Here is a 26,115-nt window from a genome sequence, read left to right as displayed (position 1 = left end):
CAGCCCAGTTTGGGCAAATTCATGGTGGAGGGAGCCTCTAAACAGCCCAGTTTGGGCAAATTCATGGTGGAGGGAGCCTCTAACCAGCCCAGTTTGGACCAATTAATGGTGGAGGGAGCCTCTAACCAGCCCAGTTTGGACCAATTAATGGTGGAGGGAGCCTCTAAAAACCCCAGTTTGGACCAATTCATGGTGGAGGGAGCCTCTAACCAGCCCAGTTTGGGCAAATTCATGGTGGAGGGAGCCTCTAAACAGCCCAGTTTGGGCAAATTCATGGTGGAGGGAGCCTCTAACCAGCCCAGTTTGGACCAATTAATGGTGGAGGGAGCCTCTAACCAGCCCAGTTTGGACCAATTAATGGTGGAGGGAGCCTCTAACCAGCCCAGTTTGGACCAATTAATGGTGGAGGGAGCCTCTAACCACCCCAGTTTGGACAAATTCATGGTGGAGGGAGCCTCTAAAAAACCCAGTTTGGACCAATTCATGGTGGAGGGAGCCTCTAAACAGCCCAGTTTGGGCAAATTCATGGTGGAGGGAGCCTCTAAACAGCCCAGTTTGGGCAAATTCATGGTGGAGGGAGCCTCTAACCAGCCCAGTTTGGACCAATTAATGGTGGAGGGAGCCTCTAACCAGCCCAGTTTGGACCAATTCATGGTGGAGGGAGCCTCTAAACAGCCCAGTTTGGGCAAATTCATGGTGGAAGGAGCCTCTAACCAGCAGAGTTGTGGGAAAGCAGGGTGGAGGGAGCCTCTAACCAGCAGAGTTGGTGGAAATCAGGGTGGAGGGAGCCTCTAACCAGCAGAGTTGGGGGAAATCATGTTGGAGGGAGCCTAGTATTAGCAGAATTGTGCAACGCTTATGGTGGATGAGTATGAGGATGCGGAGGAATTGGAGAGGTTGAGTACAGACATGGAGTTTCATGTTGGGGTGCTTTACACAGGTGGGCACAAAAATGAAGGCTCTATCCAGTGGTGGTTCATTTTTATCAAAGTGAGCCGGTCGGCACTCTCAGCTGACAGACGGGTGCGCTTGTCAGTGATGATGCCACCGGCTGCACTGAACACCCTCTCAGATAGGACGCTGGCGGCAGGACAGGACAGCACCTCCAAGGCATATAGGGCAAGTTCAAGCCACAGGTCCAACTTCGACACCCAATACGTGTAGGGCGCAGAGGGGTCGGAGAGGACAGGGCTGTGGTCGGAAAGGTATTCCCGCAACATGCGCCTATACTTCTCACGCCTGGTGACACTAGGACCCTCCGTGGCGGCACTTTGGCGAGGGGGTGCCATCAAGGTGTCCCAGACCTTAGACAGTGTGCCCCTCGTTTGTGTGGACCGGTGAGAACTTGGTTGCCTACTGGAGGAACTGCCCTCCCTGCCGCCACTGTCACATGCTGGAAACATCTCCATCATATTCTGCACCAATTGCCTGTGGCAAGCATTGATGCGATTGGCCCTCCCCTCTACCGGAATAAAAGACGAGATGTTGTTTTTATACCGGGGGTCAAGGATAGCAAAGATCCAGTACTGGTTGTCCTCCATGATTTTGACAATACGCTTGTCGGTTGTAAAGCACCCCAACATGAACTCAGCCATGTCTGCCACAGTGTTAGTTGGCATGACTCCTCTGGCCCCACCAGAAAGTTCAATCTCCATTTCCTCCTCATCCTCCATGTCTACCCATCCGCGCTGCAACAATGGGACGATTCGAAGTTGCCCGGAAGCCTCCTGTATCACCATCACATCATCGGACAACTCTTCTTCCTCCTCCTCCTCCTCCTCCTCCATTAAACGCAGTGAAGCGGACAGATGTGTGGACCTACTCTCCAGCTGTGACGGATCGGATGCTATCCCTAACTCCTCTGTGTGATCTGAGTTATCCCTGATGTCAATCAGGGATTCTCTCAGAACACACAAGAGCGGGATTGTAAGGCTCACCATCGCATCCTCAAAGCTCACCCTCCTTGTGGACTCCTCAAAGACCCGTAGGATGTCACAAAGGTCTCTCATCCATGGCCACTCATGGATGTGAAACTGAGGCAGCTGACTTTGTGGCACCCTAGGGTTTTGTAGCTGGTATTCCATCAAAGGTCTCTGCTGCTCAACCACTCTATTCAACATCTGAAACGTTGAGTTCCAGCGTGTGGGGACGTCGCACAAAAGCCGGTGTTGTGGCACATGCAGGCGTTGCTGGAGAGATTTTAAGCTAGCAGCGGCTACTGTCGACTTGCGAAAGTGGGCGCACATGCGCCGCACTTTCACCAGTAGCTCTGGAACATTGGGGTAGCTCTTTAGGAAACGTTGCACCACTAGGTTGAAGACGTGGGCCAGGCATGGAACATGTTGGAGTCCGGCAAGCTCCAGAGCTGCTACCAGGTTCCGGCCGTTATCACAAACGACCATGCCTGGGCCCAGGTGCAGCGGCTCAAACCATATTGCCGTCTCATCGAGGAGGGCATCCCTCACCTCGGAGGCAGTGTGCTGTCTGTCCCCCAAGCTGATCAGCTTCAGCACAGCCTGCTGACGTCTACCAACGCCAGTGCTGCAACGTTTCCAACTCGTAGCTGGGGTCAATCTAACAGCGGAGGAGGAGGCGGTGGCGGAGGAGGAGGCGGTGGCGGAGGAGGAGGCGGTAGAGGAGGAGGAGGAGGGGGGTGTTCTTCTCGTGTCCCTGCCAGGAATGTTAGGCGGGGAGACGAGGTACACCGGGCCAGTTTGGGAAGCAGTCCCAGCCTCAACTACATTCACCCAGTGTGCCGTCAGTGAAATGTAGCGTCCCTGTCCGCATGCACTTGTCCACGCGTCGGTGGTCAAGTGGACCTTTGTGCAAAGCGCGGAACTAAGGGCCCGCCTGATGTTGAGTGACACGTGCTGGTGCAAGGCGGGGACGGCACACCGGGAGAAGTAGTGACGGCTAGGGACGGCATAGCGAGGTGCCGCAGTTGCCATCAGGTCCAGGAAGGCGGGAGTTTCAACAAGCCGGAACGCCAACATCTCCTGGGCCAGCAGTTTAGCGATGTTGGCGTTCAAGGCTTGCGCGTGTGGGTGGTTAGCAGTGTATTTCTGCCGCCGCTCCAATGTCTGAGAGATGGTGGGTTGTTGTAAAGAAACGCCTGATGGTGCCTTTGATGGTGCAGGAGAAGGAGATAAGACAGGACCAGGGGAGGATGAGGTAGAAGTCAACAAAGTGGCGGAGGCAGATGAAGTGGTGTCCTGGCTCGTCCTCTGGAGTGCATCGCCAGCACAGTCAGCAGTGGCAGTGGCAGAGGCAGAGGCAGAGGCAGTGGCAGTGGCGTGAACGGCAGGCGGCCTTTGTCCTGCCGTTGCTGCCTGCCACTGATTCCAGTGCTTGGATTCCAAATGACGGCGCATTGAAGTGGTGGACAGGTTGCTCTTCTCAGAGCCCCTAATCAATTTCGAGAGGCAAATTGTGCAGACAACACTATATCTGTCCTCGGCGCATTCCTTGAAAAAACTCCACACCTTCGAGAAACGTGCCCTCGAGGTGGGAGTTTTTCGGGGCTGGGTACGAACTGGAACATCTTGGGAGATTCCGGGTGTGGCCTGGCTTCGCCTAAGCTGCTGACCTCTGCCTCTGCCTCTAGCTACCCTTTTTGGTGCTGCACCTGCCTCAACATCCACACTACTTTCCCCGCTTGACATCCCCCCTGTCCAGGTCGGGTCAGTGTCCTCATCATCCACCACTTCCTCTTCCAACTCCTGTCTCATCTCCTCCTCCCGCACAATGCGCCAGTCAACTGGATGCCCTGACGGCAACTGCGTCACATCATCGTCGATGAGGGTGGGTTGCTGGTCATCCACCACCAAATCGAACGGAGATGGAGGAGACTCTAGTGTTTGAGCATCTGGACACAGATGCTCCTCTGTTAGGTTCGTGGAATCGTGACGTGGAGAGGCAGGTTGAGGGACAATGAAAGGAGCGGAGAACAGCTCTGGGGAGCAGGGACAGTTTGGGTTATTGTTCTGTAAAGCTTCGGAATTTTGGGAGGAAGGAAGACAAGACTGTTGGGTAATAGGAGGAGAGGAGGCAGAGTCTGACTGGCTGCTGGACAATGTGCTGTAAGCGTTCTCTGACAGCCATTGCAAGACCTGTTCCTGGTTCTCGGGCCTACTAAGGTTTGTACCCTGCAGTTTAGTTAATGTGGCAAGCAACCCTGGCACTGTGGAGTGGCGCAATGCTTGCTGCCCCACAGGAGTAGGCACGGGACGCCCTGTGGCTTCACTGCTACCTTGCTCCCCAGAACCATTCCCCCGACCTCGCCCACGGCCTCGTCCACGTCCCTTTCCGGGAGCCTTGCGCATTTTGAATTCCTAGTTAGAAATTGGCACTGTATACCAGTAGTAAAAATTGTGGGTGCACGTAACCCCAATATATTCTTTGAATTCCCAGTCAGACACTGGCACTATATGGCAGTAGCAAGAAATGAGGGTATTTGTATTCCCAATATACTCTTTGAATTCCCAGTCAGACAATGGCACTGTATACCAGTAGTAAAAATTGTGGGTGCACGTAACCCCAATATATTCTTTGAATTACCAGTCAGAAACTGGCACTATATGGCAGTAGCAAGAAATGAGGGTATTTGTATTCCCAATATATTCTTTGAATTCCCAGTCAGACAATGGCACTGTATACCAGTAGTAAAAATTGTGGGTGCACGTAACCCCAATATATTCTTTGAATTACCAGTCAGAAACTGGCACTATATGGCAGTAGCAAGAAATGAGGGTATTTATAACCCCAATATATTCTTTGAATTCCCAGTCAGACAATGGCACTGTATACCAGTAGTAAAAATTGTGGGTGCACGTAACCCCAATATATTCTTTGAATTACCAGTCAGAAACTGGCACTATATGGCAGTAGCAAGAAATGAGGGTATTTATAACCCCAATATATTCTTTGAATTCCCAGTCAGACAATGGCACTGTATACCAGTAGTAAAAATTGTGGGTGCACGTAACCCCAATATATTCTTTGAATTACCAGTCAGAAACTGGCACTATATGGCAGTAGCAAGAAATGAGGGTATTTGTATTCCCAATATACTCTTTGAATTCCCAGTCAGACAATGGCACTGTATACCAGTAGTAAAAATTGTGGGTGCACGTAACCCCAATATATTCTTTGAATTCCCAGTCAGAAACTGGCACTATATGGCAGTAGCAAGAAATGAGGGTATTTGTATTCCCAATATATTCTTTGAATTCCCAGTCAGACAATGGCACTGTATACCAGTAGTAAAAATTGTGGGTGCACGTAACCCCAATATATTATTTGAATTACCAGTCAGAAACTGGCACTATATGGCAGTAGCAAGAAATGAGGGTATTTATAACCCCAATATATTCTTTGAATTCCCAGTCAGACAATGGCACTGTATACCAGTAGTAAAAATTGTGGGTGCACGTAACCCCAATATATTCTTTGAATTCCCAGTCAGAAACTGGCACTATATGGCAGTAGCAAGAAATGAGGGTATTTGTATTCCCAATATATTCTTTGAATTCCCAGTCAGACAATGGCACTGTATACCAGTAGTAAAAATTGTGGGTGCACGTAACCCCAATATATTCTTTGAATTACCAGTCAGAAACTGGCACTATATGGCAGTAGCAAGAAATGAGGGTATTTATAACCCCAATATATTCTTTGAATTCCCAGTCAGACAATGGCACTGTATACCAGTAGTAAAAATTGTGGGTGCACGTAACCCCAATATATTCTTTGAATTACCAGTCAGAAACTGGCACTATATGGCAGTAGCAAGAAATGAGGGTATTTGTATTCCCAATATACTCTTTGAATTCCCAGTCAGACAATGGCACTGTATACCAGTAGTAAAAATTGTGGGTGCACGTAACCCCAATATATTCTTTGAATTCCCAGTCAGAAACTGGCACTATATGGCAGTAGCAAGAAATGAGGGTATTTGTATTCCCAATATATTCTTTGAATTCCCAGTCAGACAATGGCACTGTATACCAGTAGTAAAAATTGTGGGTGCACGTAACCCCAATATATTCTTTGAATTACCAGTCAGAAACTGGCACTATATGGCAGTAGCAAGAAATGAGGGTATTTATAACCCCAATATATTCTTTGAATTCCCAGTCAGACAATGGCACTGTATACCAGTAGTAAAAATTGTGGGTGCACGTAACCCCAATATATTCTTTGAATTACCAGTCAGAAACTGGCACTATATGGCAGTAGCAAGAAATGAGGGTATTTGTATTCCCAATATACTCTTTGAATTCCCAGTCAGACAATGGCACTGTATACCAGTAGTAAAAATTGTGGGTGCACGTAACCCCAATATATTCTTTGAATTCCAAGTCAGAAACTGGCACTATATGGCAGTAGCAAGAAATGAGGGTATTTGTATTCCCAATATATTCTTTGAATTCCCAGTCAGACAATGGCACTGTATACCAGTAGTAAAAATTGTGGGTGCACGTAACCCCAATATATTCTTTGAATTACCAGTCAGACACTGGCACTATATGGCAGTAGCAAGAAATGAGGGTATTTGTATTCCCAATATATTCTTTGAATTCCCAGTCAGACAATGGCACTGTATACCAGTAGTAAAAATTGTGGGTGCACGTAACCCCAATATATTCTTTGAATTACCAGTCAGAAACTGGCACTATATGGCAGTAGCAAGAAATGAGGGTATTTGTATTCCCAATATATTCTTTGAATTCCCAGTCAGACAATGGCACTGTATACCAGTAGTAAAAATTGTGGGTGTATATAGCCCCAATTCTATTGCTAGGGGACTTGCAGGGTATTTCTGGGGTGAAGGTGGGGGGGCACACCGTTGGAACGGGTATCGGGGTATATATCGGGTATACGGGAATACACTGACAGTGTATTCCATTCAGGATCCTGGGAAAGCTGGGTTGCGGCGATTGAGCCCGTCAGTGCCACGTTACACTGACAAGCTTCTCCCTGGAATTTAGCTCTTACAAGAGCTGTTGGTTGTCTTCTCCTTCCTATCCTAGCCTGTCCCTGCCTACCCAGAATCTAAGCCCTAGCTAGCTGGACGGAAACCTCCGTCCTCGGTGAATTGCAAGCTCAGAATGACGCGAAGCTGGGCGTCGCTGTTCTTTTAAATTAGAGGTCACATGTTTTCGGCAGCCAATGGGTTTTGCCTACTTTTTTCAACGTCACCGGTGTCGTAGTTCCTGTCCCACCTACCCTGCGCTGTTATTGGAGCAAAAAAGGCGCCAGGGAAGGTGGGAGGGGAATCGAGTAATGGCGCACTTTACCACGCGGTGTTCGATTCGATTCGAACATGCCGAACAGCCTAATATCCGATCGAACATGAGTTCGATAGAACACTGTTCGCTCATCTCTAATAAGGAGTAATCACATCTTTACGAAGGATATGCCAATACAGGTAAGAAGCTACTCACTAGGATGATGTGTGACTACTTTGCATAAAGATAAAAAGGCTTGGTTAAAATCTGATAGGCACTTGCAATTGTTGTGATGCAATTCCTTTGTTGATGTGTTGATTATTTTAATTGTATTTATTGTCATCTTTGTGTACCTGTACAAAGCCTAAACCAAGAAAAAAGGTTTCACAAATCCTTGCTATCTGCGTCAATAATTAACATTTCTATTCTGCCTCAGTTTAGGGAGTCTTCAAGGTACTGGTTAGTTTTAGATGTTCTCTTTTTTTTTTTTTAATATTGTTACTCATTAGAGATGAGCGAACGGCGAACCACGCGGCAAACGCACTAAAAATTTGTATCCCCCCCACACACACACACACACACACACCTTCCCTGGCACTTTTTTTGCACCAATAACTGTGCAGGGGAGGTGGGATAGGAAGTAGGAAAACATAGGCATTGGAAAAAAATCGGAAAAAGTAATTGGCTGGCTAAATCAGGTGCTGGCTGTGCGCTGAACTCTGCTACATCTGAAATCGGACCACAATGAAGACTGCTGTGGACCGATCTTAGACTCCGCCTCCTCCGACAGAACCAGCATTGATTGGCCGAATGCTGTACACTGTATGGCATTCGGCCAATCAACGCTGGTCAATGCATTTCTTTGGGAAAAAATCAGCTCCCGCATTATTAGTAGCATAATACAGTGACTTGGGCATGTTAGATGCCCCCAGACATGCTTCCCCTGCTGTCCCAGTTGTATTCCAAAGGGGTTGTCATTATTTCCTGAGGTGTCATAGTGAACTTGGTGACCCTCCTGAGTCGAATAGTGGTTTCCCCTGAAACACAGCTTTTTTCCCCATAGACTATAACGGGATTCGATATTCGTTCGAAACAAATATCGAATATTTCACTGTTCTCTCATCTCTATTACTCATAATTACTCTGTATTCAGGACAATATATATATATATATATATATATATATATATATATATATATATATATATATATATATATATATAAAGGCTAAGGCCCCACATTGCGGAAATTAAGCATTAAAAAAAAAAAAAATCTGTGTTTTACAGTACAAGCAAAGTGAATAAGTCTCCTGTGGGTCTCCTTGGCTTATGGGCCAGATGGAAGCTGCAATCTCAATACTGATGCCAGTGCTTATGGGCCCCCTAAAGCTCCTGGGCCATGGTGCGACTACACCCTTCAAGTTATGCCCCAGCTTCTTTATCTTTCCGTTTACATGAACATATCCTGAAATCTCTATCATTAAATAACCACATGCTTTTGCTAGAATGCTGCAATATTGTACTGAATCAGTTTCATAAGGAACTGGAATACTTTACCAAATTCAAGCTAAGGTGGAGGGAGGGACAAATGTACAGTAACATAATTCCATGTACAAATGTAATGCACGTTTGTAAATTTTTCATAACATCAGAAAAGTGTGATGATCTCATTTGCTAGGTGTTGTCAACCTGAACATTTTCTATCTATTCAGCCATTCCAAAGATATAAGCCCTTTTAGGCTGAGGCCCCATGTGGAAGAAATGGAGCTATTTTTATTGTAGACTTTGCTGTGGTTTCTTGAGTCAAAGCCAGGAGTGCATTGAGCAGATGAGAAAGCTATAGGTGCTTCTTATGTATTTTCCTTTGCTTTTGTGGTCACTCCTGGCTTTGGCTCAAATAACCAAAGCAAAATCTGCAACAAAAATAGCTGCATTTCCTCACTAGCCAAGTGAGCAATAACATTATGATTTTTCTGGAGGTGTACAGTAAACTCAGTGTTCTGTATGTCATGCATTGTTACTGTCCATTTGGCTAGTATATCCCAATTTGCAAAAGTAATTGAACAAAATGGTCTATAATGTTCCTATTTTAGGTCAGAATTTGGGCACAGCCAGCGCAGTAAATTCCCTGCTATACAGTAGGTTGCACACGCTGCTGTTCTTTAGTATCTGTTCTTTCTTACATGTTATTTTTATAGCTCATCTTGGAAGGATTTCAGAGTCCTTATGAGATGCTCTCAAAACGTCACAGTGCATTAAGAGAAAGATACCAATATTTCATCGACTCCTCCAGCCTGTCAGGTGTCTGCCAAACTATTTTGCTGACCGTAACATTTAGAAATCAAGTAAGAGCTTATTTTAACAAAAGCAAATGGCCGAAAACAATTAATTAGGGAAGCTGGGATCCTATGGCCCTCCTCTAAGTGACACACATATGCCACAAGGCATCATCATAGGCCAGGTGGTGTGACACAAACAGCTGACAAACATCATTGGTCATTCTTGAAATATTCCTGCTGCCGCGTCTGACAGCGTTTGGCTCTTCAGATCATTCAACACTTTTCTCATACACTTTATGGGATCCATCATTATGTAACTTTAGCAAAGTTATTGACATGATTAAGAAAGTTTAGTATTGCATACAGTATTTAGTATTACTGCCATTAAATGTTCCCAGGCACTTAATAGTCTGAGACATTGCAATAATAAATGTTCTACATGCTGTGACTGCATATTTAGTGCTCAGATCCGGTATATATGTATATTTCATTTTGCAAGTTGTCCCCGAATGCCACTGACATTCTCTCCCGTGACTGCAGGAGGCACAGTCTGTTTTCTATTAACAGTCCAAGCAGGCATTCTATATACATAAACAGACTTAATATATGAAACCTTTATATGTGAGTAAACCGAATTTAAAATATATACATATTGGGTAAGATTTATGAAGACTGGCATTATCAACCTGTCTTCATAACCCTATCACTGGAAGAGGGTGTGCCTCATATATGACAAGGAGCACACCTCATCATAAAAGAGGCGCATCCTCCACATGGTCATGCACCATGCCAGATTTCACCGTTTCCCCACACCATTTTCTGTTACAATTATAATTACAGGGAAACTGCCTGAGTTTCTGTAGATATAATTGACACGCTGTGATTTCAAAAACTGCAACAATTTTGGAAATTGCAACATTTTTTGTGTGTATTTTTCTGCAATGTGTGGATGGGATTCACTAGAAGGTAAAAGGCATGGTAAAGTTTGAGGCTGAACTTTATCTGCTTTTTATCGAGGAGTGGTGAGTTTACTAGCCACTTTGGAGACCTTATCTATTGTCAGTACAACACTTGTACTTTGGAAATTGCAGCATATTCGCTGCACATATATTCGCTGCACATATTTTAATGCACTGTGGGGATGGGATTGGCTAGAATCCCATCCACTACACAGTGACTGTAAAACACCATTTACGCCACGTGGGGCCCCAACCCTGAGTGATCATTCTTACATAATTTTGTCGCTAAAGTTGCATTCACATCTGTATCAGAGTCTCCATATCAACTCTGCATTGCAGTGTCCATCAGAAATCTTTGGCCATAAAGTCTGCAAGCCTGACTTTTTCATCCAGTGATTTCAGTAAAACCAAACACTGGACATCCAATGAACCCTTTTATAATCAATATGATCCAGCAGGATCTGTTGTGTCCATCTGCTTTTCTATTCTTCTGGCCCTGAAATGCACCAGATGAACTGAAAAGACAGTGAACAAGTGAACATATTACATTACCTGTCCCTTCCTCTTTTATGTATACATGTCCACCTCTTACTAAGGATTCTTTAGATTGGTAACATGTAATGTTACATTGTTTAATGATACAAAATTACGAATCACGATTCTATTCATATGCAAAGTGCCTATGAAAGAGCATAAAGTCAATGAACTCATTAGAAATATTGGAGAAAATAGTAAAAAAAAAAAATGTTTCATTTATGAAGCATTCATATTTTGGGAACCGAAGTATTGTATGCATGAATATGAACATGTGTATGTACGGTAGCCTATTGGTAATAGGGGCCCTACATTACTACAGCTAATAGCCATACCATATTTATTGTAAAAACTGTGCACAAACAGGACCACCCATACATACCGTTGGAAGCATATACTTGAATAGTGTACAGACAGAGGGTAACATTTTCTGCCTTTGTCAGATTTCTTCTTATTAAGCTTAGGGTAACATCAGTGGCTTCCAGTTTCTGTGCTTTTTCTCCAAAGTTTCCATCTAGAATAGAATGGAAAAAATGTATTACATAATCCTCATCTCTCTATCACATGATGCTATTAGCCTCGGCTTTGTTTGTATGCTGTTGTCGTATACGTGTCTTCCTAGCATAAGCATTGGGACAGTATGTCAAGCTTCACTGTTTGTTTTTATAGACTCCTCCATAAAGGCAGAAAACAAAGATAAATCCTTATTAATATATGCCATGTCAACAGACAAGATGTATGTAAAATCTGAATGCAGCAAGTAAATTCTAAATAAATTCATATTTGCAGACCAGGAGAGACTATCAGTATATAAACACAGGGGGTGTCACTTAGACCACCCCTGCTGATCAACTGAATGAAGGGTCCATACAGTATCCATTAGGTTGTGACCAGTAGCGTAATGTCTTGTGGGTCCCAGTGCAATATTTTGTCCGGGGCTCCCTACCTCATCCCTACAGCAAATTCTTGATAGTGACGGTTACGGGTGCTAAGGAGTTTAATCCATCTTAGTGTGGTTAGGGTAATCTGTGGGTCTCCTTGGTTTATGGGCCAGATGGAAGCTGCAATCTCAATACTGATGCCAGTGCTTATGGGCCCCCTAAGGCTCCTGGGTCCCGGTGCAACTGGAGCCTCTGCACTCCTTCAAGTTACGTACCTGGTTGTGAACCTGACTCATACTGCAGCTCAATTTACCTCAGTGCCACTGAAATAAATAGGAATAAAGTGCAGTATGAGACAGCCGCAATGACGTACCAGTCTTGTGCCTAGAGGGGATAAGGTAAAACAGCACTATCTGTGCTATGTTTCCAAGCATTATACTGTCTCATATCCTGTCCCACTTTTAATTTTTTTTTTTTTTTTTTTTACAAAGGAGATTGATACTAGAACCCATCATGTCAACCATTACAGGGGTTACATGCTGGGTTACATGCTGTAGCCTACTGGTTACAGGGGCAATCTGCCCTGGAGAAAACAACCCTTCAATGACTACAGTGGATGTTATAACGTTTACTGATCTAATGGCAACTGGTGTAAAAGTGCTTGTTATACTGTTTGAAGATCTATTTACCTAAGGAGATTACATTTGGCTCAGACAAAGCCTGCACTTCCATAAACCATTGTTCAATGTAATGATGATTAAATTAAATAGGAGTATAAAAATCCCACAGATACAGTACCTCTCTGGCCTACCTTGACCACCAGGCGAAGGAGGGGTAATATAAGACCGTAGTCAAGGGAATCTGATCTTGCCAAATTTACCAGGGTTTGGAGAAGGGCTTCACTACCACCCTTGGATATCATGTAGTGAATCCTGCGGTGAGTTCCTGGAAGAATGAGAGAAGTAAATTTATCCTTAACTCACATGAAGAACCCATTCTCTTTGTTTTACAGGAAGTTAAAGGGGTTGTGCACAACATGTATGTATCCCTTATCAGTAGATTAAAGGATAAATAGATGATCGGTGAGTGTTTGACCGTGAGAACAGGAAGTGTCTTACCCATTGGGAATTCAGCAAGAACGTAGCCTGAATGGACACATCTATGGTACTATTACTTCAGGGGGGCACCAGAGATAGCTGAAGTACAGCACTTACCTATCTCAGGTGCTCCTACATTCAGGCTGGCTGTGGTTAAGCTGAATCTCACAATGGAGAGTCTGCTTCAAAAATGCATTAAATATACCTCCCACTCTATTTAAAGCAGAATCCACCTGAAATTCCCATTCCCAGATTTTACAATAAAAGTCTAACCACGTCTAAAAACACTTGAATTTTTAGGAAACAGAAGATGTATCTATTTACAAAACAGAACCATGTGTGCTAGGCAATAAAAAGCACTTAAAAATTGCTTAAGAAAAACCTCTTCAAAAATCGGCATAAAAAAAGAGCTAACAACCACAAGGGTCCGAAAACGTGCGCTTACAAAATTTGCTTTAAAAACTCTAAGTCTAATTTTCTACCTGACTAAAACCTCTGTGCTATGACACCAAATTTTCCTCTGCTAAGTGACATGGTTGTGTATTGAAGGTGCCACCTGTGTCTGGATTTTTTTGCTGCCCTGTAAAAAGGCACTCAGAGGCTACTTTGGGTTAGTGTACCTTTTGTTGAAGTACACTGCTAGACATTCCTCTAATATGCACTCATAGACATTTTACCCAGTTGACAGACTTTGTGAAGGGGCGCATCATCTGACTGTCTGAAATAGGATGTTCATTTGGGCCTGTCATCTAGACCGAGCTGTTTGGAGATGTTGGGAGCAGTGGTTATATGAGGGCATGCACAAAATACCACGAACAGGCTCTAGATAGCCGAAACAGACCACCAGTAGAGAGGTCTATTTGATCTGCTGACATGCACAAGCAGTTCCTACAGTTTCCTTGTCCAAAATCCAGACACAGGTGGCACCTTCAATACACAACTCACTTACTGTCACTTAGCAGAGGAAATTTTGGTGTCATAGCACAGATTACTTGTATTACCATTAACAACCAGCCTCATTTGTAGTGAAACCTGGACTGCTATGAACTAGAACTGTATTGTTTTTAGCGATGGATCTGGGTTCTGTGTGGGACCTGACCTGACAGTTGGGTTCGAGAATGGAGGCTTGTGGTGAATGCTTCAATATTGCCTTTGCTGTGGAGTTGACAATCTACAACAATCTATGACGGACACTAATAGCTCAACGATATGTGAAGAACATCCTACGGCAACCTGTGTTCCTCTTGTAGCAGGGCTTGCTTCTGCCTACACAGTAGTGTTTCTTAGCAATGTCTCTGCCAAATTCCAATGCTTCTTTGGCATTCCTGGATTGCCAGATTTACCGATTGAGCATTTATGGGGAAAACTCTGACAACAGCTTCATCAAGCTATGAGTGTGCAAAACCTACAGGCCCAGCTACATCAGTGGGCAAACGTACCTCATGATATCATACAGAACCTGTATGTCTCCATGCCCAACCATATCTCATCTTATATCAAGGTTAGAGGCGACCCTAAAGAGTACTAGAGCCTCCTTTCAATTCTACAGTTTACCCAAATCTGAACTTATCCTTTAGCCCTAATATTGTGATAACTTACATATATATGTGTCATCATTGCATTCACATATAGAAAGTTTCATTAGATTCTAACAACTCCTGTTATCTTGTCTATGAAGGCATTCGCTACACTCAAATTTTCTACAGAAAATACCATTGCAATTGTTACAAATAACTTGCAAGGGACGGTATTCTCCTGATCCCTTCTAAACGGGGGCATCACGGGTGGTATGGAAAGCTTCCCATACCTATACAGTTATTCCCTATTTTGATTCTTCTGAAATGCTACATAAGTAACACAACTAGGATGTATTAAATCAAGAAAGAAACAGAAGTCATGTGAAAAAAAAAAAAAAAAACATAAGCCCCAAAAGGTTTACACATTGACATTCATAGTAGTATACAGAGGATGCATGCAATATATTCAGCATTCAAAACATATCGGATGCTTAAAAGTGATGTGTTCAATAAAAGGTTAATAACTCTCTCTAAAACAACTGCGTGAGTTTGGCTCAGACACTGTGAAAGCCTATTTTTGTTTAGGTTAAAAGAAGGCACAATCTATTGGAATCATTATCTTCAGTACAGTGAGCGGAGTTGCTTCATATTGCAAGTGATGTGTTTTTACAGCCCTATCATTTGTAAGAACATCAGCTGCAGTAAAATACTAATGCGGTGCGGTCACTTACCAGCAGACAGCAATTCACTTAAAACACTCAAGATATTCAGGGTTACATCTTTCTCGCATGAGTTCTGTTACAAGAAGAAAATAAACACATTAGATTTACCTTCTGGGACTTGTGGCTTTTCTTCCTTGCAATGACTTATGTTTTTTCAATAACTTTTAGTAATCAATTTCATATTCAATATTCGTTTGCATTTTGCACATGCAGCTGTTTAATATACTGGCAGTTTAACCCTTGAGGCTTAATCTTAATAACTTGCTACAAAAAAAGAACACAGAAAGATAGTCCCTTAAGGATACGTTCATATAGAACTGAAATGCCGCAGAATTTCTGTGGGGAAAATCTGCGGCATATCAGAAATCTTCATAAGCACATTGCGGAAAAAATAGGCAATAAAATGGGTGGAATTTATTAAGTTTATTAAGTTGTGTAGAGCTGGCACATCTTTGTTACATACCCATAGTTTATGCCAAAGATAAACCTTTCCATCCCATTTCCCACCTTTTAAAGAGGACCCCTAACTACTCCAGCTCTTTACATCATTTAATAGGTGTCAATACACGGACTCTGGCATAGTTGGATTTTTTTTCTCTAGCCCCAACCATTTCCAAGCAATCAATGCAGTTATTTTTTATCTCCTGATATGCTATTGAGGTTTTGTACTGTCAGGGGGCAGTCAGGTGGGAGCAGATGAGGGTGTGATTCTGAGCTCTGTTAGTGGCTGCCTCTGATTGGAGCTCTGAATCACACACCCTGAAAGACTCCACCCACCTGACAGTACAGAGCTTAAATATCACATCAGACACCAAAACTAATGGCAATTGTTGTTCAGGAATGGTGAGGGACAGAGAGAAATTTCCAACTGTGCTGGAAAGGGTGGAACAGAGTCTAGTAACAGATGCTAAAAATTTGAATTGGAGGAGGTGGTGAAAGGTTCTCTTTAAGACAGTGGACAGAACAGAGCCAAAGAGGGGATGCCTTGAACCATCAGATTTACTATAACTCACATCAGAAATCTAGCGTGTGAGTTATAGTTGAATTTATGTTGGGCTCTGGCAGATGTAGATTTCAATTCTGGTGAACAGGACAGAGACACTTAATAATTTAATTGCATCTACCAGACTGTAGCGTCTATTGTGCTGTTCTATGAGGGGGGAGGGGTGTTCCTTACCACCCAGCGATCACGCTACATGGTGACGAACGTCCCCACTACTCCTTTTAGCACTCATCCATAGACTAGTACTCGTCCATAGACGAGTACTGGGTGATAAGGAACAGTACAGTGCAATAGACGCTACTGTGAGGAGGGGCGTTCCTGTCAGAAACGCTCTTCTGACAGTAAAGGGCTACGGTACCGGCGCCGATAGCTCTTCACCGGGGGCACAGATAGGGAAAGTCTCTGAATTCAGTGCACTGTTGGCTTTCTAGTGGTGTATCCACCGCATGTGCCTGGGGACGAGAAAGGTCCTCTTTAAGGGTTAGCACTAGAGATGAGCGAACACTAAAATGTCCGAGGTTCGAAATCTGATTCGAACAGCCGCACACTGTTCGGCTGTTCGAACGGATTTCGAACCCCATTATAGTCTATGGGGGGAAATGCTCGTTTCAGAGGTACGGAACATTTGGATAAAATTATACTTACCAAGTCTACGAGTGACGGTTGGGCTGGATTCCCCTTGAAGTCTTTTCCCAGCGCAGCACCCCCGCGGCGTCTTCCAGCTGGATTTCACTCTGCCTAGGCATCGGGGCCTAGGCAGAGCCGACTGCGCATGTGTGGTCGGCTCTGCCCGGCCCGACGCCTGAGCAGAGCCGACTGCGCATGCGAGGGCATGCCCGCGGATGCGCAGTCGGCTCTGCCTAGGCTGGATGCCTAGGCAGAGTGAATTCTAGCCGGAAGACGCCGCGGGGATGTATAGCATTCTGCCAATCAATGCTGGTTCTGCATCGAACCTTAAACTTCGAACAGCTAGTAGTGTTCGATCGAGTAAGAGTATCTCGAATACCGTAGTATCGAACACCTACTCGATCGAACACTACTCGCTCATCTCTACTTAGCACATGTTACTATGCATTTCCCATGTACTGTATACTGACAACCAGTATACCAAAGGTCAACAATTTGTTCTGGAAAACCCATTTAGGCCGGGCCCGACATTGTGAAAACAAAGAGCTTCTACTGCGGCGAAAAATGCTGCCTTTTCACATTGCCTGCAAAGTGGATGGGATTCTGGGTATTACCATCCACACATTGCAGAAAAAAATCTGTAGTGGAAACGCTGATGTTTTTGAAAATCACAGCATGTCAATTATACCAATGGAAACGCTGGCGCTTTCTGTATGGGTTCAATAGGTGCATAAAGTCCATAAAGAAAAACTTTGCAGACTTGAAAAATACTGCAGAAAAAAATGTGATGTGCTTCCACCAAAGTCTTATCCACAAGGTTTTTTGGCTGCAGCTCACTGCATGGTGCTGTAACTTTAGCTAATGCTCCTCATTGCAGAAAAGTTGCTTTTTTTGTCTGCAAAAGGAAAGGGAAATATAAAAGAAGGTCTTTTCCCTTCTGCTGTCATGATGTCTGTGGTTCTCACCTCTTTATCCCTCTATTTCTTGTACAATCTGAACAAGGGTGGGAACTCTTAGATATATTTAAACTAGTATATTAATAGTTTCATCTGTCCCAATCTCAGCTGGGAATCGCACCACCACTTGATGTAAGCATTGAGAATTAATATACAATAGTTCCCAGTTGGCTTTGCTGCTCAGGTGGTACCTGGAATCTTACTTCAAGTACAATTTTTCAGAAAATCCTCCCAGTAATGGCCCATGACGTAAGTGGTGTTATGACAACCGCTCTTGACATTACAAATGACAGTGTGGTCGTCATGTGAAAGAACGGAGTAGCCATTAATGGACAGCAATCAGCAGCTGAGCCTTGTTAATCCACAAAATAGGACTTCAGTAAGAACCTGGAAATTACAAGTGGAGAGAGTGGGCTCAGCCTTGACATGATGAAAAATGGAGGTGTATACTGCACTTCCATCAATGAATAACTTTGTAAAAGCAGTTACGGGTAAAACCATGTCCAAGCAGGATTCACATTTAATCCTTTTTTGACAAGTTTATTAACTATGTCACATAGGCCTAATGTAACGTATCCAATTCCAAAAATGGCCAATATAGGGATTGCAATTTCCAAAGATCCTGGAAGGTGTCAGAAACTATGCACACTGTTTAATCTAGTTTCATCCATCCTTATGTTCATTTTATAGTCGCTCTGCTACTATAAAGAATTATATATAAATATATATATATATATATATATATATATATATATATATATATATTTTTTTTTTTTTTTATTTATTTTTTTTTCTTCATTAACCCTATAACCCTATGAAGATAGATGATAGATGATATGGAAATAAGGTACGATTTGGAGCCTAAACGACTTAACTGTGGGGTCCAGAAAAAGGGAAGAGACGTAGAAGATTCTATTTAGAGATGCAAAGTAGAGACCTTCGACTTGGTCAAGTAACATCTAATCCATTGAGAGGAGTATACACAGCTGATGAGGATCATGTAACCTCTGAGATCTTACTGTACACAGTTCTGTATCATTGGTCTGTCAAACATTATGCTCAGTCAGCAAAAATTGCTCAGGTTCCCGCACATACAACCACTGAGATGAATCTTTGCTTTTAAGGAGGTCAAAAGACAACATCTATACCGTCCAATATGAAGTAAAAATTCAGAAATGATGCTGCTTAGCCAAACTTAATGTAAAAACTGTTTATTTGTAGTAATGGATGTTAATAGAGGAATTCTCAGGACAGGTGCAAATATAACAAACGTCTAACATTTGGGTCTGCTGTGACTTATTAGGTCAGGGTCCCCTCGACTCTACAGCCAAACAAACTATTAATGGAGCATTTTTGAAGCAGAGAGATCACAAGTGACAAATATGAAGAGCAAATGAAAATAATCTCACATCTCTTTAGCATTTTGGAAAGGGCATGCCCATATAATTATAAGTGAGAACCACCGAACCTGGATAGTAACTGTAAAAGCATCAAAAGCTATAAAAATAAAGTAGTCCTAAGCATAACAAGTAAATCCATATACAATATATAATGGTATAATAGTGCATAGCAAAATAGCAGTCCAAATTTAACTCAATATAAACCAAGGAGGGTCTCTGATCTCCTTACATGCTCCTGAGCCTTAGGTCAAAACTGTCTGACAACAGTAAAAGTGCAACTTTCAGTTCCCCAGACTTGGTTTTAACAATTAGGCTAAGTTCACACGGAGATTTTGGTCAGGGTTTTGGCAGAAATCCGCCTCCAAACCCTGAACCAAAAAACGCCCCACCATTCAAAGTATACAAAATACTTCTGAGTCTTTTCCGCTAGCGTTTTTTTCCGCTAGCAGCCAAAAAGAAGCTTCAATGCAAGTCAATGTGAGACGGTTTTTCCTGCTTGTGATTTTTTGGTCAAAAACCTGAAGCGGAAACTGAAAAACCTGATCAGGAAATGCCAGGCATTTTTTAAAAATATAATTCATGACCACATCCCAAGAGGAAATGGATCAGGAAACTCCTCGAAAACAGTCTAAAAAAACCGCACAGGAAACGCTTCAAATGGCCAAAAAAAAGCCCCAGGAAACGTCTCATATGTTTTCCGGTCTGGTTTTGACAATGCCAAAACCCTGACCAAAAAACTCTGTGTGAACTTACCCTTAGGCCTCCTTCACACAACCCAGTGCAGTGCAGATTGATGTCTGTGTGTCATCGATGCTTTTCACTGGCCCATACATTGAATAGAATAATAATTATTATATATTTTATTTATCTAGCACCAACATATTCCGCAGCATTTTACAATTTGTAGGGTTCAAGTACAGACAAGATTAAGCATTACAGAATAATAATCACTTTGCACAAAGGGACTGAGGGCCCTGATCGCAGGAGCTTACAATCTACAAGGTAGAGGGGGTGACACAAGAGTTAGTAGGGATAGTATAGGAGGTAGCATCGCTTATACAGTGATCCAGACATGTGTTGACGGTTGTGTTGACAGTTATTTTCATCATGTATATAAATTACACTATATGAGCCGACACCAGTCAGTATCTTTTAATGTGCAGATGGTGCCTGGATATATAAGATCACAGTCCGATAAGGCATCATATCCTGTAGGGATTGTGAACAGAGGAGGGTTAGATTTAGGGATTCTGTGTAAGGGTTTAGACTAGCAATTGTGATAGGCCTGTCTGATAAGATGTGTCTTCAGGATTTGTTTGAAGCTGTAGAAATTGGGAGTTAATCTGATTGTCCACGATAGATTATTCCAGGGGAGCGGTGCAACTCGAGGGAAGTCTTGGATAGGGGAGTGTCAGGCTCTGATAATAGAGGATGTCAGTCTTAGGTCACTGAGTGAATGTAACGCACGGGTTCGGTGACAGAGATGAGGGAGGAAATGTTGGGAGATATAGCATTATGGAGAGCCTTGTGGATGAGGGTGATACGTTTATATTGTATTCTGCCTCACTGCAGTGTCTAGACTGATAGATGAGCCTGGCCGCTGCATTCAGAATAGATTGTAGAGGGGAGAGTATAGTAAGGGGAAGCCGATTAATAAGGAGTTACAGTAGTCAGGGTGACAATAAGAGTCTTTAATGTACTAGTGCATCTCAATGAATTTGAATATCATCAAAAAGTTATTCTTTTTTTAGTAATTCAACTGAAAAGATGAAACCCATAGATTATATTGAGTCATTACAAACAGAGTGAACTTTTTCATCTGTTTGTTTCTGTTACTGTTGATCAACACTGTGGGGGACTATAGGGTTATAGGTTGGAATTGATGGACTCATGTCTTCATCAAATTTCATTTACTATGTATCTATGTACAGTGGGGCAAAAAAGTATTTAGTCAGTCACCAATAGTGCAAGTTCCACCACTTAAAAAGATGAGAGGCGTCTGTAATTTACATCATAGGTAGACCTCAACTATGAGAGACAAAATGAGAAAACAAATCCAGAAAATCACATTGTCTGATTTTGTAAGAATTTATTTGCAAATTATGGTGGAAAATAAGTATTTGGTCAGTAACAAAATTTCATCTCAATACTTTGTTATATATCCTTTGTTGGCAATGACAGAGGTCAAACGTTTTCTGTAAGTCTTCACAAGGTTGGCACACACTGTTGTTGGTATGTTGGCCCATTCCTCCATGCAGATCTCCTCTAGAGCAGTGATGTTTTGGGGCTGTCGCTTGGCAACACGGACTTTCAACTCCCTCCAAAGGTTTTCTATAGGGTTGAGATCTGGAGACTGGCTAGGCCACTCCAGGACCTTGAAATGCTTCTTACAAAGCCACTTCTTTGTTGCCCTGGTGGTGTGCTTTGGATCATTGTCATGTTGAAAGACCCAGCCACGTTTCATCTTCAATGCCCTTGCTGATGGAAGGAGGTTTGCACTCAAAATCTCACGATACATGGCCCCATTCATTCTTTCATGTACCCGGATCAGTCGTCGTGGACCCTTTGCAGAGAAACAGCCCCAAAGCATGATGTTTCCACCCCCATGCTTTACAGTAGGTATGGTGTTTGATGGATGCAACTCAGTATTCTTTTTCCTCCAAACACGAAAAGTTGTGTTTCTACCAAACAGTTCCAGTTTGGTTTCATCAGACCATAGGACATTCTCCCAATACTCTTCTGGATCATCCAAATGCTCTCTAGCAAACTTCAGACGGGCCCGGACATGTACTGGCTTAAGCAGTGGGACACGTCTGGCACTGCAGGATCTGAGTCCCTGGCGGTGTAGTGTGTTACTGATGGTAGGCTTTGTTACATTGGTCCCAGCTCTCTGCAGTTCATTCACTAGGTCCCCCCATGTGGTTCTGGGATTTTTGCTCACCGTTCTTGTGATCATTTTGACCCCACGGGGTGAGATTTTGCGTGGAGCCCCAGATCGAGGTAGATTATCAGTGATCTTGTATGTCTTCCATTTTCTAATTATTGCTCCCACAGTTGATTTCTTCAATCCAAGCTGATTGCCTATTGCAGATTCAGTCTTCCCAGCCTGGTGCAGGGCTACAATTTTGTTTCTGGTGTCCTTTGACAGCTCTTTGGTCTTCACCATAGTGGAGTTTGGAGTCTGACTGTTTGAAGGTGTGCACATGTGTCTTTTTATACTGATAACAAGTTTAAACAGGTGCCATTACTACAGGTAATGAGTGGAGGAAAGAGGAGACTCTTAAAGAAGAAGTTACAGGTCTGTGAGAGCCAGAAATCTTGATTGTTTGTAGGTGACCAAATACTTATTTTCCACCATAATTTGCAAATAAATTCTTACAAAATCAGACAATGTGATTTTCTGGATTTGTTTTCTCATTTTGTCTCTCATAGTTGAGGTCTACCTATGATGTAAATTACAGACGCCTCCCATCTTTTTAAGTGGTGGAACTTGCACTATTGGTGACTGACTAAATACTTTTTTGCCCCACTGTACTAACTGGACCATATAAGATAAGATAAATTAAGATGAGATAATCCTTTAATAGTGCCACACTGGGAAAATTTCAGTATGTTACAGCAGCATAGTAATACAGATACAGGATAATAAAACCGTAATATATTACCAAAGTAGACACACATATGCTGAGAAAAAAGAAGATATACTAGGAGTCCGTAGCAGCGAAGTAATAGAATAAAGAAGGAAGACTTCAGGGTCATTTAGTTCTCTGTGCAGAGTTATCTTCGTTTGGTCTGATGTAGATTATGTAGCTTGATTATGGTTGGGAGGAAGGACCTACGATAGCACTCCTTCTCACACTTGGGGTGAAGTAGTTGGTCACTTACAGTGCTGCCAAGGTCTCATACTCTTGTTCTGCTATCTTGGACACCATGTGAGCAGCACGTGCCCTTTGGCTGCCCCCCCCCCGGGAGGGCAAAAAGACTGGAAGCCATTTGATGGGACCAATGATCCCTTATGGACTGATAATCTGTTATGGACTAAAAACGGCTGTGTTCTGTGATGTTGCTGTATGTTCCACTACCCTGGATACTATTGGACTGTGAGCCCTACTGGCTGTGAAAATAGCCCTGGACAGTTTTACTGATTTACGGAATGCAACTCCCATTACTTATGGACTTATGGACTTAGTATTACTTATGGACTCTAAGCAATGTGCCCTGGATTTTATAAGAAGAAACGCCAGTGTATATTTCTTTTTCTAATCTTTTATTCTCTTTTTCTCTTATTGTACTGTACCATGCTTTTGTAACCGTTTTTGCTTGTATCCCACTAATTTATGTCTCTTTGTATGTTTGTGGCTATGTTAGGCTAGTACCAATCTGGTTTCGTATTATTCTATGGGACCCGGACTCTCTCAGTGCGAGTTGAGTCAGTAAAGGTAAGAAGGTGACCGCGGGTGTGTCCAAGGCAAGGCAAGGTGGGTGCGAGATCACATATGTGTACAGTATGTGTATAATATATTTTGGATCTGCTGTGGCCTTTCCAGCAGTCTGTCATTTAATTCACAGATGCCATAATGAGTTAAAGAGATACTGTAGCGTTATAGCAAACATTAACTTGACCCTTGCTGCAGCAGGACAACTTATTACCTAACACAACAGAAGCCATTGAAAACATGGCTGAGATGGGAACAGTTGGCTGTAAGTCCCTAACACCAGGGTGAGACCTACAGAAACAGTAGTGCAGAGTTGCTCTATGTTGTTTTAGTAACTTCCACAATGGTAAATGGGAGCTATAGCAACACAGCACAGCTGAGCTACAGAAACAGTGTAGCTAAATGTTGTACGCCGTTTCTGTAGCTCCCATTTACATTGAACTTATTTACATTGTACACCTAGGCCTATCTATGTTTACTTATGTTGATGTTGAAGTCCCATGTCCTGGGTGGCTGGTATTTAGTGGGTACAAGGAGCACTGACCTTTTACTTCTGCCTGATAAATGTTGTTCATTCAGTTATTTAATTCTGACCAACACAATCTAAATATATAATATATGTAATGACTGACCCCATTCAGATGACTAAGTGAGCATCCAAGGTATGGCCGAGTTTGCAGTGTAATTCAGTGTGAGGACTCTTGGTGTGACACGTGAGTGTCATCCATGTGCATTCTGATTCATTCTCTTCCGATGAAATAGAGCAGAGTAGGACCTAGGACCATTTTCACGGATTCCCCATACATTTCAGTGAAATAAATTCTACGGTCATGTGCATGAAGCCTTGGTTGGACTGAAGTATATAGAAAAGTAGACACAAATAAGGTTCACTTATGAAAATAGTCAGCCCAACTAATTCATTTTCATATCTGTGGCAGATGGAATATTATTGTTCACATACAGTAAGTACAGGGTCATGCTGTAATGAAAGTAGAGAGAGGGCAATACAATACAATAAGTGAAACACCAACCACATACCAGAAATTAGAGAGCGTCACTCATTGCGATAAGTGATTATTGTGAAAGTTCCTCTTCAGAAAGCTAATATATTGCAATATACTATGGCTCGATTCACATCTGCGCATGGGTTTACAGAAATCTAATCCGCATAAAAAAGCAGTTACCTTATGAAACCCATGAACCTCATAGACTATAATGGGGTCTGTGTGGTTTCCGCATGAAAAATGCAGAGGAAATTGCTGCTTGCAGCGCTTTTCTCTCTGCATTTTTCATGCAGAGAGGGGAACGGAATCCAGATGTGAAATCGCTGGACAAAAAAAAAAAACTGCAAGTCTAATTGTTTTGGCTAGGAGTTCTGGAAATCTATCTGGCAAATTCACATGTACTAAAATATGATGGAGGCATATGGGGTAGTAACTAGAGATGAATGAGTAGTATTCGGTCGAATACCTCCCTTTGCATAGTTATTGGTGTACTCAGTCGAATACCACGCAATAAACATTTGATTCCCTCCCACCTTCCCTGGCGCTTTTTTTTTACACCAAGAACTATGCAGGGGAGGTATTCGATCGAATATACTTACTCATCTTTAGTAGTAACCTGTACAGTGACTGCTATGCAACTCCACGACTTGGGCCATAATATTGTGCCAAGTAAATGTAAAATAGGAATATGTTAAAATAAGACAAATGTTGTCAATCCTTCATGATCCGCTGGCCAGAGCAGTGACCTCCTGCAGCCAGTGATTGGCTTAACTGGCACCTTAGAGCATATTCTGGGGTTAACAGGCCCCATTGGGGACTTATAAATTTTGTTTTCTGGAGCTGGAAAAACCCCTTAATTCTAGGAGTTTTCTTTATCATGTATGGGACTGTAAACTGATGTTAAATTTTGCACAAACCAAGACGTGTATATGTACGTTCTGGTCATATGGAGCTGAGGGGGCAGCATAGCCGCTGCATTTCTGCTGATTTACATAGCAGGGTGCCAACAGCAGAGTCTGTGACCAGAGGCAGCTCAGATAGCGGACCATTTACCGCTCAGATGCCAGGGTCAGATACCATAGAAGCTTATAAGAGGTTAGTTTCACGTTCACGTCTGTTTTGAGCAATGGAATGGCTCTCCTGTGGAGAGATTGTGAGAACCGTTCTGTTGTTATCACAGCTGGGAGCCTTCTGAAGGCTCCCAAGCATGGTTTATGTACATTGCTATAGAGCCCTCCATGTGGTAGAGCTCATTAGTAATGTAGTGCTTTCACCATAGTCTGCAATACTACTGTAGTAGTGCGATATCAGCAATCTAATGATCACAGGATCAAACAGTTTATTAAAAAAAAAAACCTGCCCTAGAGCCTACTCTCCCACATTTTGTAATATAATATTGAGTATTATATTGCATTTATAAAATGGCCTGCCTCACAAAGTCAATGTCAAAACCTTTCTAGTTGAAAGAAACTG

The 26,115-nt window shown here is 42.9% G+C and overlaps 1 protein-coding gene across 1 annotated transcript in view; it reads right to left on the bottom strand.

Moving 5' to 3' along the window:
- Positions 1-26,115, bottom strand: part of AGBL1 (AGBL carboxypeptidase 1) — a 543,682-nt gene that overhangs the window by 498,185 nt on the left and 19,382 nt on the right. The window contains exons 2-4 of the mRNA XM_075273295.1: positions 15,226-15,289; positions 12,679-12,825; positions 11,382-11,513 (exon numbers count right to left, since the gene is read on the bottom strand). Coding sequence (XP_075129396.1) covers positions 11,382-11,513; positions 12,679-12,825; positions 15,226-15,289 — 343 coding nt within the window. The remainder of the gene's footprint in view (positions 1-11,381; positions 11,514-12,678; positions 12,826-15,225; positions 15,290-26,115) is intronic.

This window comes from Leptodactylus fuscus, chromosome 5, assembly GCF_031893055.1.
Source record: "Leptodactylus fuscus isolate aLepFus1 chromosome 5, aLepFus1.hap2, whole genome shotgun sequence".
NCBI classification, from domain to species: Eukaryota; Metazoa; Chordata; class Amphibia; order Anura; family Leptodactylidae; genus Leptodactylus; species Leptodactylus fuscus.
Note: the sequence above shows the minus strand (reverse complement) of the source record. Positions and strands in the feature narration are given on the sequence as shown.